Source organism: Heterodontus francisci, chromosome 12 (genome assembly GCF_036365525.1).
Source record: "Heterodontus francisci isolate sHetFra1 chromosome 12, sHetFra1.hap1, whole genome shotgun sequence".
Taxonomy (NCBI): Eukaryota; Metazoa; Chordata; class Chondrichthyes; order Heterodontiformes; family Heterodontidae; genus Heterodontus; species Heterodontus francisci.
This window is the reverse complement of record NC_090382.1, coordinates 44,172,249-44,187,510: the sequence shown is the minus strand read 5'-3', so window position 1 is coordinate 44,187,510 and position 15,262 is coordinate 44,172,249. Positions and strand designations below refer to the sequence as shown.

General features: G+C 42.3%; 1 protein-coding gene across 4 annotated transcripts in view; it reads left to right on the top strand.

Moving 5' to 3' along the window:
- The window catches only part of cpeb4b (cytoplasmic polyadenylation element binding protein 4b), a 113,693-nt gene that overhangs the window by 41,019 nt on the left and 57,412 nt on the right, over positions 1 to 15,262 (top strand). For all 4 annotated transcript variants that reach the window (XM_068043374.1, XM_068043373.1, XM_068043376.1 and 1 more), the window contains exon 3: positions 2,241 to 2,291. In XM_068043374.1, the coding sequence (XP_067899475.1) occupies positions 2,241 to 2,291 (51 nt within the window). The remainder of the gene's footprint in view (positions 1 to 2,240; positions 2,292 to 15,262) is intronic.

The window sequence follows — 15,262 nt, the reverse complement described above, 5'->3', positions numbered from 1 at the left end:
CCACTAACAGTATTTTAGTCCTTAATATAAACTAAGAATATGCAAGTTGCTGAATACTCATTTGAAGCATAATACATTATCTCTTGGGAGTTGGCATGTGCATTTATGTGTAGAAGGAGTGGGCAAGGGCCAGAGAAGTAACTAATGCTATACAACTTTGCTTTCATGAACCTATTCTGTGTGTGAATTTTAGACTCCGTTTTCTCCCCTCTCCTTTTCCAAAAGTGCTGATTCCATCACCTAGAATGTGGTTCCACAGACGAAGTCACTGTCTGCTATACTTAGCTCACAAATGAATCGCAGTCACTAGAGCTGTGATGGTTACTGCCAGTAACTTGGGGGGCATCACATCCAAGTTATATTCTATTATCATCTGATAGCCAGGCATCTGCACGGACCCTGGATGATCCTTTCCCAAACTGTGGCCAGTTATACCACCTTTAATTTGCTACCCTAGTCAGCAAATAAATCTGGGACCTTTTTAATGAGAGAGGTCTTGCCTCTGAACTACTGATGCACCTAACTTCATTTTATTCTGGTGTGAAGGAATGTTTTTATCTTGCCTTTTTTTGGTAAGGTTAGGGTTAAATCAACATTTCAAAATTGATGGGGAATTGTAGTTTAATATGTGGAATAGAGCAGTCAGAGATGGTTCCTGTATCTATTGTGAAAATTGTGTGTACAATTTATACCAAAAATGGATATGTTCATTTCCCCTGCCAGCTGAGCCAAAACGTCGTAGATGTTTGCATCCTGATATGGGAGCAACAGGCTCTGGAGTCTGGAGGAGTGATTATTTTTTTTTTTAACTGTTCAATTACATTTGAAGTTCCTTGTATAGTGAAGCAGTTAGTGCTTGCATGCAGCAAGACCTGGTCAGCATTCAGGCTTGAGCTGAAATGTGGCAAGTAAATTTGTACCAAGCAATTACCATCTCCTCCCCTTGACTTTCAATGGCATTACCATCATCGAATCCCCATCAACAACATCTTTTGTCACCAGAAACTTAACTGGACCAGCCACACACATTCTGTGGCTACAAGACTGGGTCAGAGAATGGGCATTCTGCAGTGGATTTCTTGTGTCCTGGCTCCCCATAGCCTTTCCACTATCTACAAGGCACCAGTCTGGAGTGTGATGGAAAATTCTCCACTTGCCCAGGCAAGTGCATCTCCAACAACGCTCAAGAAGCTTGACACCACCCAGGACAAAACTGCCCACTTGATTGGCACCCCATCCACCACTTTAAAAATTTACTCCCATCGCCACTGGTGCACTGTGGCTATTGTGTGTACCATCTGAAAGATGCATTGCAGAAACTTACCAAGGCTACTTAGACTGCACCTTACAAACCCATGACCCCTGCCACCTAGAAGGGCAACAGGTGCATGGGAGCATCACCTCCAAGTTGCCCTTCAAAGTCACTCACCATCCTACTTGGAAATATATCACTGTTCCTTCATCGCTGGGTCAGAATCCTGGAACTGCTTACCAACATAGCGTCTATATTTTTATTTTGTAATGTGCAGGTGATTTAAGTGCACGGAGCCTTTTAAATTTTTTGCGTGGTCATGCACATGTAACACAGAGGCCAACTTGTGTACAGCCCACGTGGGAACTTTCGGGTTGCTGCGTGGCCATGCAGTTTCAAGGGAACATTGTTCCCTATCTAACAGCACTGTAGGAGTACCTTCAGACCAACTGCAGTGATTTTAGGAAGACTGCTCACCATCACCTTCTCGAGGGCAGTTAGGGCTGAGCAATAACTGTTGGCACCTAGATCCTGTGAATTTTTTTTTTTAAAAGGAGCAATAGATAATTTCTCCCTGGAAGAAAAAGCACCACAGTTGCTTCTGTTATGTTTCATACTTGGATATGAGCAATAAACTAGATATTTCTATACGAAGGTGCTAGCTGTACAGGAATACCTTAGCAAAAGATTGATCAGGAGTTTGGATTTTAACTTCAATCCAGCACTGCACTCCAAATGCAAATGTATAACTATCTGCCATATAAGAATAGCAGTGTATAATCAATATGAATGAGATTTTTACTATGGAGCTTAATTTTGGTATACTCTAAAGTAAAACTGAAAGCTTCTCAAAAAATGGTCCTTGCAGATTTTAGTATAGAATCATAGAATGGTTACAGCACAGGGAGGCCATACTGTAAACAATTTACTAATAGGGTTTTTTTGCTGAGTTTATAGCTTCCTATAACTTTGTTTTATTTTCATATAGGTCGTCTAAACTACGCACATCCAGGATCGGATAGTCCTCTTCCTATTAATGGTAAATATTTGTTAAGTTATCAGTGTCATTTCTTAATGCTGAAATTGGGAACTTACCATTTGAAGAATTGCGGGCACAACCAGCATTGCATCACTGTGATGCAACACACTAGAAATTCAATGTTCCCTCGAAGCAGTGAATATCTCGGTCCAGTAGTTTTCAGCTCGGAGGATAACTGGGAATGCAGTATTTCATTTCCTGTAAGCATTAGTTTAGGATCTGTCCTATCAGAATCTACTTTCCTACTCATCCATGATTAACCAGTGATCTCTTGTTTTGTTATGTGTATAAAATAAAATTTTATATCCTTAAGGACCCTCTATAGGAAACATCTGAATAATTAGAAGCGCAGTGGTTAGCACCGCAGCCTCACCGCTCCAGGGACCCGGGTTCAATTCTGGGCACTGCCTGTGCGGAGTTTGCAAGTTCTCCCTGTGACCGCGTGGGTTTTCGCCGGGTGCTCCAGTTTCCTCCCACAGCCAAAGACTTGCAGGTGATCGGTAAATTGGCCATTATAAATTGCCCCTAGTGTAGGTAGGTGGTAGGGAATATGGGATTACTGTTGGGTTAGTATAAATGGGTGGTTGGTCGGCACAGACTCGGTGGGCCGAAGGGCCTGTTTCAGTGCTGTATCTCTATAAAAAAAAACAGCATCTATATTTTAAAAAGGGAACAAATCTGATATTGGTAGCCTTGCATCACTACCAAATAAATGAAAACTGCACTGAGGTGTATCATGAAGTACTGATATGTATAAAAATGTAAATAAATCAGCTTGAAATAATGGATTCTATTCAAATACTGACAAGTTTTGGAATTTTAATTGTAACTGGAGAATTTCTTCACTCTTGCATTGATCAACAAGCGGTATGAGAGGGAGGTTCATGTCCTGATTAAATAATCATGCATATCATCTGTTTGGACTTTTTGACCTTTTTCTCATTCTGGAATAGAATCATTAGAATGATATAGCACAGAAGGGAGGTCATTTGGTTCATCATGACTGTCCTGGCTCTTTTGAAAGATCTATCTAATTAGGCCCACTTCCCTGCCCTTTCCCCATAGCCCTGAATTTTTTTCTTCAAGTATATATCCTATACCTTCTTAAAAGTTATTTAATCTACTTCCACATCCCTTTCAGGCTGTGCATTTCAGATTGTAACAACTCACTACATAGCCCTTCACCCACTGGTGACAGTTTCTCCTTAATTATTCTATCAACTCTTAATAATTTTGAACCTCTCCATCAAATCGCTCCTTCTCTGCTCTAAGGAGAACAAGCCCAGCTTCTCTAGTCTGGCCTGGTAACTGATTCTTGTACCCAATTAGGAAGAAAAGAAATAAAACCACAAAACACACAGTACAACAAATCAGTTTGACACATAGGGCGGATCAATCTTGGTATTTATAAAATATTTATGATACATGCTTGCCTTTCAACAAACCTCATTGAGTTAGTTTTCTAGTTTACTGCCAACTATCATTTATCCTAAATATTATAAATTTTAGGTAATAGAATCCATTTTTAAAATTTCCTGCAGTACAGCCTAATATTTCTAAATTAAATTCAAATGCCCCAAGATTAGTTAGTAAGATTTTATATCACAAAGATGGAATTGTCGAAACTATTCCTGAAAGCTAAAGTTATTTTCCTGCTTGTAATGTCTTTTGTAACTTTGTGTCACAAATGTCTTTTTGGGGGAAGGGTAATGTTCCTGCTAAGCTGCGCGGGTGCACAGCCGTGCAGCAGCCTGGAAGATACCACGTCTGCTTTATTTGGTGATAAATAGTGGCTGCACTAAAACATTTAAAGGGACCACACTTGGGGAAAAAAAACTGGTCACAAACAACTTAAATTTTAGAGGGATCACTGGATGGTGGGTGGGGGGAGGAATGGTGCAGAATAAAGCAGACTAACTAAGCACCTATGGGAATAAACTCTGTTTAGAATTTTAAGATAAACTGAAATTAACTATTACAAATGCCCTAAGTAGCAATTGGTTGTAGTGGGGTGGAACTGTGCACAAATGTTCTAAAGTAACGATAGCAAAGGTACCGCAGATTAATGATTTGAGAACAAGTCATGAAGGAATGTTACTCAATTTACATGAAATACCAATCCTGTTGAGTTGATTATTTTTGCAATGTTTGAACTGTAGAAGTAGTCCCTTCCTAATAGATGAGTAGCCTCTACTCAATGTAGTTTTATGGATGCAGAAGATTTAGTCCCATTCTTCATGCTGGTAAATGTCTGAGGAGGAAATATTTAACATTACATTCTTGATCAAATTTGATCTCCCCAATGATTCACTGAAAGATTTTCAGAAAACTTCTGTTCACATTTTCAATCTGAATAACAATGTAACCTCAGTTACCCTAAATATTATACATATGTATATCATATAAAATTTTCGATTGCCTTGTCTCTGAACTTTCACATTAAACCTTGGATGCCAGGTTAAAATTCAGTCACTGGATGCACACTCCAGCTCATGTTTTTTTACTTTGCAGATTAAGGGTCATAATCAGCATTGAAAAGCAATAACTTGCTTTTGATGGATGTGCATAATAGTCTATTTCACAGCAGAACACTGCATCATTTTGGGATTTTTTTTCCTTCAACTAAATCATTTCATGTGTGATCTGAATGGAAGCTCATCTAAGTTGGGCTGTCTACTGAAAGGAGTGAGTTATTAATTTAGGGTTTCATAATGAAGAGATATCCAATATAATTTTCTCATACAATCTAAGAATTGTAATACTTTAATAGCCTTTTTAATATATTGTGCTCCGCTAAATAATGAACTTTACCCAATCTGATCTATTGATGGACTTTTAGTCAATCGGTAAACTTATTAACTTCTTAAACATGTTTGGTAAGTTCAAGTTTAAGCATGTGCTATAATCTGATAAAATGTTAACTTACAGCCTGTTCTTAGTTTCCTACAAGGAAACAAGTTTGGTTTTGGCGTAGATTGCAAGTATCCAAAATGTTGCGTCATGACCAGTGAGCTTTTTGGTGGCATAATCCATCATTGCCTTCTGGTGTTTTTCCCACATGGTTGAAGGTCGAAATTTGGTTAAAATGGGAAATGTTTGCATATTCTACTAGAATCTGCTCATAACTAGTCAACCAGCTCATAGAGCAGTCATACAAAAGCAAAATACTGCTGATGCTGGAAATCTGAAACAAAAACAGAAAATGCTGGACTGCTAGAGCAGTCATATTTGCTGGTCTTTTGTATTCCGTTATTCCTTAACAGATATTAGTGCTGGCTCCACTTTTTTCTTCTTGGCGTGTGTGTGTGTGTGTGTTTATATGTGTGTTTTGTGTGCATATAATTTACATTTAGGTGCAGAAGCACAATTTCAAAATTTGTAGGCTACATAAAAGTAGGGGGACTTTGAAAAACAGTAAGGAGGAATATATAAGACATAAACATTACCAGAATACATAGATAAGAAATAATGCTACTTAATGTAGGTAAGCATGAGGTAATACATTTTGAGAGTAAAATGAGAAGTAAGAGTTTACATTCTGGAAAGATGCTAAAAGCTGTGGATAAGCAGTGAGACCTAGGGTTTTAAATGTGCGACTCCCTGATAAATGCACACAAAGTCGTAAAAGCCAAATAGCCTTTTGGGTTTTGTAAATTGGGATATAGAGGGCAAGACTCCAGATGTCGCCATGAGGCGTAAGGCAGCGGTTGGGCCACATTTAGTTAGGTTGTATGCAGTTATAAATACCCCATTACATAAAGACTATGGGAGAGCATAGGAACAAGGATAGACGATTTAAGCCCTCAAGCCTGTTCTATTCAGTGAGATCATGGTTGATCTGTGACCTAGCTCTATATGCTCACCTAGGCCCCATATCCCTTCACACCTTTTGGTTAACAGAAATTCATCAATCTCAGATTTAAATCTAACAATTGACCCAGCATCAACTGCCATTATGAAGAGAGTCCCAAACTTCTTTCACTCTTTGTGTATGAAGTGTTTCCTTAACTTCAATCCTGAAAGACCTGGCTGTAATTTTTAGGCTATGTTACCCAGCCCTAGATTTCCCAACCAGTGGAAAAAGCTTGTCTCTATTCAATCTATCATTCCCCTTTATTTTGAAAATTTCAATCAAATCGCTCCTTAATGTTCTAAATTCCAGGCAATATAACCAGAGTTTGTAATCTCTCCTCGTAATTTAACCCTTGGAGTCCAGGTATTCTGGTAAATCTATGCTGCAGTCCCTCCAAGGCTAATATGTCCTTTCTAAGGTGTGGTGCCCAAAAGTGAACACAGTACTCCAAATGTCGTCTAACTAGGGCTTTGTATAGCTGCAGCATTCTTCTAGATATAAAGACATTTCAGTTGTGTTTATGGACCCCAAGTCTCTTTGGACTTCCCACTGCTTCTGGTTTTTCACCATTTAGAAAGTACTCTGATGTATACTTTGTGTCCAAAGTGGATGAGCTGACGCTTATATTAAAATCCATTTGCCATGGTTTTGCACATTGATTTAATCTATTAACATCTCTGTAATGTTATGCTCCCATCTATACTGCTTACAGTGCTGCCTATCTTTGTGTCATCGACAAATTTGAATATGTGGCACTGTGTCTCATCTAAGTTAATAAATAGTTAAAGCCCCAACACTGACCCCTGTGAATACCACCAGTCACATCCTGACAATTAGTGCCTGCCCATTCTCCTAATCTGTCTCCTACTCCTGAGCCAATCTAACTAGGTCAATAATTTGCCTTCCATGAGTGTCAACTTTAGTTAAGTCTTTTATGAGGAACTTGCACCAAGTGCCTTCTAGAAGTCGATGTAAATAACATCTATAGACATTTCCCTGTCTACTGTTTCAGTCACCCCTTCAAAAAAATTCAGTGAGGTTCGTCAGGTGTGACTTGCCCTTGACAAATCCATGCTGGTTGTGTGATCAGCTGAAAGTTTTCAAGGTGTTCAGGCATATCCTTGTAGACACTAGTAATTTCCCAACAGATGTTAGGCTAACCAGTCTATCATTATCTGGTTTCTGTTGCATCTTCCTTTTAAGTAGTGGAGTGACGTGCAATTTTCCAATCGAAAGGAACTGTTCCTGATTCGAGAGAATTTTGAAAGATCATAATTTGGGCATCTGCAATGTTCTCACCCACTTCCTTTAAACCCAGGGCTGCAAACCATCTGGCCTGGGGTATTTGCCACTCTTGTGCCATTATTTTCTTCATTACTGTTATTTTGCTTACGTTAATAGATTTTGAACAGATCTAGCAATGCAAAACTGGGCATCCATGAGGTGCTGTGGGCCATTAGCAGCAGCAGAAATGTACTTAACCACAATCTGTAACCTGGCCTGGCATATCTCCCACTCTACCATTGCCATCAAGTCAGGAGACCAACCCTGGTTCAATGAAGAATGCAGGAGGGCATGCCAGGAGCAGCACCAGGCATACCTGAAAATGAGGTGTCAACCTGGTGAAGCTACAACATAGGACTACTTGCGTGCCAAACTGCGTAAGCAGCATGTGATAGAGCTAAGCGATCCCATAACCAACGGATCAGATCTAAGCTCTGCAGTCCTGCTACATCCAACTGTGAATGGTGCTGGACAATTGGGCAACTAACTGGAGGAGGTGGCTGCACAAATATCCCCTCCTCCGTGTTGGGGGAGCCCGGCACATCAGTGCGAAAGATAAGGTTGAAGCATTTACAACAATCTTCAGCCACAAGTGCCACCTTGTTGATCCATCTCTGCCTCCTCCTGAAGTCCACAGCATCACAGATGCAGAGTGAATCGAATTGGCTGAAGTCTGGCATGATATCAAGAAACAACTGAAGGTAAACTGCAAAGGCTATGGCCCCTGACAATATTCCAGCAATAGTACTGAAGACCTGTGCTCCAGAACTTGCCACACCCTAGCAAAGCTGTTCCAGTACAGCTACAACACTGGCATCTACCCAGCAATGTGGAAAATTACCCAGGTATGTCCTGTCCACAAAAAGCAGACAAGTCCAACCCGGCTAATTACTGCCCCATCAGTCTACATTCAATCATCAGTAAAGTGATGGAAGGTGTCATCGATAGTGCCATCAAGCAGTACTTGCTTCGCAATAACCTCAGTTTGGGTTCCACCAGGGTCACTCAGCTCCTGACCTCATTTGTTCACGTTTGAATAAAGGCTGTAAAGAGCTGAACCCAAGGTGAGGTGAGAGTGACTGCCCATGACATCAAGGTAGCATTTGACAGAGTATGGCATCAAGGAGCCCTAGCAAAACTGAAGTCAGTGGGAATCGGTCGGTGGGGGGGGGGGGGGGGAGACTCTCTGCTGGTTGGACATACCTAGCACAAAGGAAGATGGTTGTGGTTATTAGTCAATCATTTGAGCTCCATGGTATCACTGCAGTAGTTCCTCAGGGTAGTATCCTAGCCCCAACCATCGTCAGATGCTTCATCAATGACCTTCCTTCAGTCATAAGGTCAGAAGTGGGGATGTTCGCTGCTGATTGTGCAATGTTCAACACCATTTGCAACGACTCATGCTGCATTTCTGCACGGACTGCTTCAGTAAGACCTGGACAATATTCAGGCTTGGGCTGATAAGCGGCAAGTAACATTTGTGCCACACAGTGCCAGGCAGTGACCATCTCCAAGAGAAGCTAACCATCTCCCCTTGACTTTCAATGGCATTACGATCGCTGAATCCCCTATTATCAACATCCGAGGGGCTACCATTGACCAGAAACTGAACTGGAGTAGCCATATAAATACCATGGCTACAAGAGCAGGCCAGAGGTTAGGAATCCTGCAGCAAGTAACTCAACACCTGACTCCCCAAAGCCTGTCCACCATCTACAAAGCACAAGTCAGGAGTGTGATGGAATACTCTCCACTTGCCTGGGTGGATGCAACTCCAACAACACTCAAAGCTCAACACCATCCAGGACAAAGCAGCCTGCTTGATTGGCACTCCATTCACAAACATTCATTCCCTCCATCGCTGACGCACTGTGGCAGCAGTGTGTACCATCTGCAAGATGCACTGCAGCAGCGCACCAAGGCTCCTTAGACAGCACCTTCCAAACCCGCGACCTCTTCCAACTAGAGGGGCAAGGGCAGCAAATGCATGGGAACACTGCAACCGGCAAGTTCCCCTCCAAGTCACACACCATCCTGACGTGGGACTATATCGCTGTTCCTTCACTGTCACTGGATCCAAATCCTGGAACTCCCTTCCTAACAGCACTGCGGGTGTACCTACCTCACATCCCAGTGACGCCCACATCCCATGAATGAATTTAAGAAAATTTAGTGAGCCCTGTCCCTGTTTGTGTTAGTTTCCTTGGGATGTCTGGTTTGCTAATCCTCTTCTGCAAATAATGATCCAAAGTAATTATTGAAATGTGTCCAGCATTTCCTTTATTTTGATGGACAATACTGCCTTTATCACTTTTCAAGGGGTCCACATTGCACTTGGCCACAAATAAAAACAGTGCTGCAAGTACTCAGCAGGTCCGGCAGTATCTGTGGAGAGAGAAGCAGAACTAACGTTTCATGTCTGTGACCTTTCATCAGAACTGGCAATGGTTAGAAATGTAATAGATTTTATGCAAGTAATGGGGAAGAAAAAGAACAAAAGAGGTATGTGATAGGACAGAGAGCTGAAGAGATTAACTGACAAGGAGGTCATGGGCAAAGGCAAAGTGAGTCTGCTCATGGTGTGGTGAAACACAAAGCATTAGTGCAGAGAAAGTGTTAATGACAAAATAATGAACAGCCCTAGCCAAAAGCACAAACGTGCAAAACCCAGTTTAAGGCATGCACATGGTTTTTAAAAAAAAATAAAATAAAAAAAGGTCCAGTCTTGCTTTGAAATTATTGAACTCGATGTTGAGTCCCGAAATCTGAAGAGTGCCTAATCAGAAGAGAAGGTGCTGTTCCTCGAGCTTTCCTTGATGTTTGCTGGAATGCTGTAGCAGGCCAAAGACAGAAATGTGGGTATGACAGCAGGGGGGCGTTGAAATGGCAAGCAACCGGAAGCTCGGGGTCGGACACTTGAAAAGTGATAAAGGCGGGTCATGCTTTTGGACTGAGCGGAGGTGTTCCGCAAAGCAGTCACCCAATCTGCGTTTGGTCTCCGAGCTTTCGGTTGCTTGCCATTTCAACACACCCCCTGCTCTCATGCCCACATTTGTCTTTGGCCAGCTGCAGTGTTCCAGTGAACATCAACGCAAGCTCAAGGAACAACATTTCAGTTTCTGATTAGGCACTCTACAATCTTCTGGACTCGACGTTGAGTTCAATAATTTCAGAGCATGACTCGCCCTTTTTTAATTTAATTAAATTTTTTTTTTACCATGTACCTGCCTTAAACTGGGTTTTTCATGTTTGTGCTTTTGGCTAGGGCTGTTCATTATTCTGTCATTAACACTGCACTAATTTTTGTCTTTCACCAAACCATTAGCGCACACTTTGCCCCATGATCACCTTTGTCAGGGCAGAGGGCCAGAGAGATTAACTATCACACCGCTTTTCAGTTCGAGGTGCAGAAACTTGGGTCTGAAACAAGTGTCTAAAACTTAAATAAAGGCAGTTACAAAGCGATGAAGCCAGTTGTCTAAAGTGGACTGAGAAAACGGGTTAAAAGGCAAGACAGTAGAGAAGCAGCAGCAGACATTTAAGGAGATTAAAACAGATTACATTTCTAACCTTTGATGAAAGGTCTTAAAACTTAGCCACTCTTTTTCCCAAATATAATTTGAAGTTTTATGTTACTTTTGATATCCCTTGCAAGTTTCTTGTCATACTACTTTTTTGTAGCTCTTGCTATCTGTTTTGCCATCCTTTTGCTGTTTGTATTTTTCCCAATCACCAGGATCTGTGCCTTTTTTTGCATTCTTTATGCTTTTTCTTTCAGTTTTATGTTGGTCCCTTCCCTCTTTAGTTATTCATGACTCTTTTGGCCAGGTTCTGATTCAAGTTTAAAAAAAAAAATTTTTGAATGCTTCCTACTGATCATCTGTTTTATTGTCTACCATGAAGACAGATACAACATACTTGTTCAAAGTCTTTGCCATTTCCATGTTTCCCATTATTGATTCCCCAGCCTTATCCTTTAAGGGACCAATGTTTACTTTAGCTACTCTCTTCCTTCTAATATGCTTGCAGAAGCTCTAACTTTTTTTATATTACTAGTTTACTCCAATTCTAATTTCTACTTTTTTTGGAAGTCATCCTTTGCTACTTTCTAAAATTTTCCCAATCTTCTGACCTACCCCTAATCTTTGCAGCATTGTAGACCTTTTCTTTCAATTTGATGTCTTCCTTAACTTCTTTAGTTAACCATCTTCTAGTCTTAAGGGAATATGTCTGAGTGTTATGAAATGTCTCCTTAAATGTCTGCTGCTGCTTATCTACTATCTACTGTCCTCCTTACTAACATCTGGGGGCTTGTGCCAAAATTGGGAGAGCTGTCCCAAAGACTAGTCAAGCAACTGCCTGACATAGTCATACTCATGGAATCATACCTTACAGACAATGTCCCAGATACTGCCATCACCATCCCCGGGTATGTCTTGTCCCACCAGCAGGACAGACCCACCAGAGGTGGTGGCACAGTGGTATACAGTAGGGAGGGAGTTGCCCTGGGAATCCTCAACATCGACTCTGGACCCCATGAAGTCTCATGGCATCGGGTCAAACATGGGCAAGGTAACCTCCTACTGATTACAACCTACTGCCCTCCCTCAGCAGATGACTCCGTACTCCTCCATGTTGAACACCACTTGGAGGAAGCACTGAGGGTAGCAAGGGCACAAAATGTACTCTGGGTGGGGGACTTCAATGTCCATCACCAAGAGTGGCTCGGTAGCACCACTACTGACCGAGCTGGCCGAGTCTTAAAGGACATAGCTGCTAGACTGGGTCTGCGGCAGGTGGTGGGGGAACCAACATGAACATAGAACATAGAACATTACAGCGCAGTACAGGCCCTTCAGCCCTCGATGTTGCGCCGACCTGTGAAACCATCTGACCTACACTATTCCATTTTCATCCATATGTCTATCCAATGACCACTTAAATGCCCTTAAAGTTGGCGAGTCTACTACTGTTGCAGGCAGGGCGTTCCACGCCCCTACTACTCTTTGTAAAGAAACTACCTCTGACATCTGTCCTATATCTATCACCCCTCAACTTAAAGCTATGTCCCCTCGTATTTGCCATCACCATCCGAGGAAAAAGGCTCTCACTATCCACCCTGTCCAACCCTCTGATTATCTTATATGTCTCTATTAAGTCACCTCTCCTCCTCCTTCTCTCTAACGAAAACAACCTCAAGCCCCTCAGCCTTTCCTCGTAAGACCTTCCCTCCATACCAGGCAACATCCTAGTAAATCTCCTCTGCACCTTTTCCAAAGCTTCCACATCCTTCCTATAATGCGGTGACCAGAACTGCACGCAATACTCCAGGTGCGGCCGCACCAGAGTTCTGTACAGCTGCAGCATGACCTCGTGGCTGCTAAACTCGATCCCCCTACTAATAAAAGCTAACACACCATATGCCTTCTTAACAGCTCTATTAACCTGGGTGGCAACTTTCAGGGATTTATGTACCTGGACACCAAGATCTCTCTGCTCATCTACACTACCAAGAATCTTCCCATTAGCCCAGTATTCTGCAATCCTGTTACTCCTTCCGAAGTGAATCACCTCACACTTTTCCGCATTAAACTCAATTTGCCATCTCTCAGCCCAGCTCTGCAGCCTATCTATGTCCCTCTGTAACCTACAACATCCTTCGGCACTATCCACAACTCCACCGACCTTCATGTCATCCGCAAATTTACTAACCCACCCTTCTACACCCTCATCCAGGTCATTTATAAAAATGACAAACAGCAGTGGCCCCAAAACAGATCCTTGCGGTACACCACTAGAAACTATACTCCAGGATGAACATTTACCATCAACCACCACCCTCTGTCTTCTTTCAGCTAGCCAATTTCTGATCCAAAGCACTAATTCACCTTCAATCCCATACTTCTGTATTTTCTGCAATAGCCTACTGTGGGGAACTTTATCAAACGCCTTACTGAAATCCATATAGACCACATCCACGGCTTTACCCTCATCCACCTGTTTGGTCACCTTGTCAAAAAACTCAATAGGTTTGTGAGGCACGACCTACCCTTCACAAAACCGTGCTGACTATCTCTAATGAACTTATTCTTTTCAAGATGATTATAAATCCTATCTCTTATAACCTTTTCTAACATTTTACCTACAACTGAAGTAAGGCTCACAGGTCTATAATTACCAGGGCTGTCTCTACTCCCCTTCTTGAACAAGGGGACAACATTTGCTATCCTCCAGTCTTCCGGCACTATTCCTGTCGACAATGACGACATAAAAATCAAGGACAAAGGCTCTGCAATCTCCTCCCTGGCTTCCCAGAGAATCCTAGGATAAATCCCATCTGGCCCAGGGGACTTATCTATTTTCACACTTTCCAAAATTGATAACACCTCCTTGTGAACCTCAATCCCATCTAGTCTAGTAGTCTGTATCTCAGTATTCTCCTCGACAACATTTTCTTTCTCCACTGTAAATACTGACGAAAAATATTCATTTAACACTTCCCCTATCTCCTCCGATTCCACACACAACTTCCCACTACTATCCTTGATTGGCCCTAATCTATCTCTAGTCATTCTTTTATTCCTGATATACCTATAGAAAGCCTTAGGGTTTTCTTTGATCCTATCCGCTAATGACTTCTCGTGTCCTCTCCTTGCTCTTCTTATCTCTCCCTTTAGATCCTTCCTGGCTGGCTTGTAACTCTCAAGCGCCCTAACTGAGCCTTCACGTCTCATCCTAACATAAGCCGCCTTCTTCCTCTTGACAAGCTCTTCAACTTCTTTAGTAAACCACGGCTCCCTCGCTCAACAACTGCCTCCCTGCCTGACAGGTACATACTTATCAAGGACACGCAGTAGCTGCTCCTTGAATAAGTTCCACATTTCGATTGTGCCCATCCCCTGCAGTTTCCTTCCCCATCCTACGCATCCTAAATCTTGCCTAATCGCATCATAATTTCCTTTCCCCCAGCTATAATTCTTGCCCTGCTGTATATGCCTGTCCCTGCCCATCGCTAAGGTAAACCTAACCGAATTGTGATCACTATCACCAAAGTGCTCACCAACTTCTAAATCTAACACCTGGCCGGGTTCATTACCCAGTACCAAATCCAATGTGGCATCGCCCCTGGTTGGCCTGTCTACATACTGTCAGAAAACCCTCCTGCACACACTGGACAAAAACAGACCCATCTAAAGTACTCGAACTATAGTATTTCCAGTCAATATTTGGAAAGTTAAAGTCCCCCATAACCACTACCCTGTTACTCTCGCTCCTGTCAAGAATCATCTTTGCTATCCTTTCCTCTACATCTCTGGAACTATTTGGAGGTCTATAGAAAACTCCCAACAGGGTGACCTCTCCTCTCCTGTTTCTAACCTCGGCCCAGACTACCTCAGTAGACGAGTCCTCAAACGTCCTTTCTGCCGCTGTAATACTTTCCTTGACAATGCCACACCCCCCCCCCCCCCCTCTTTTACCATCTTCTCTGTTCTTAGTGAAACATCTAAATCCTGGAACCCGCAACATCCAGGGAAAAACAGACTTGACCTCGTCCTCACCAATCTGCCTGCCACAGATGCTTCTGTCCATGACTGTATTGGTAGGAGTGACCACCGCACAGTCCTTGTGGAGACTATGTCCCGCCTTCACATTGAGGATACCGTCCATGGTGTTGTGTGACACTATCACCATGCTAAATGGGATAGATTTCGAACAGATCTAACAATGCAAAACTGGGCATCCTTGAGGTGCTGTGGGCCATCAGCAGCAGCAGAATTGTACTCAACCACAATCTGTAACCTCATGGCCCGGCATATCCCCCACTCTACCCTTA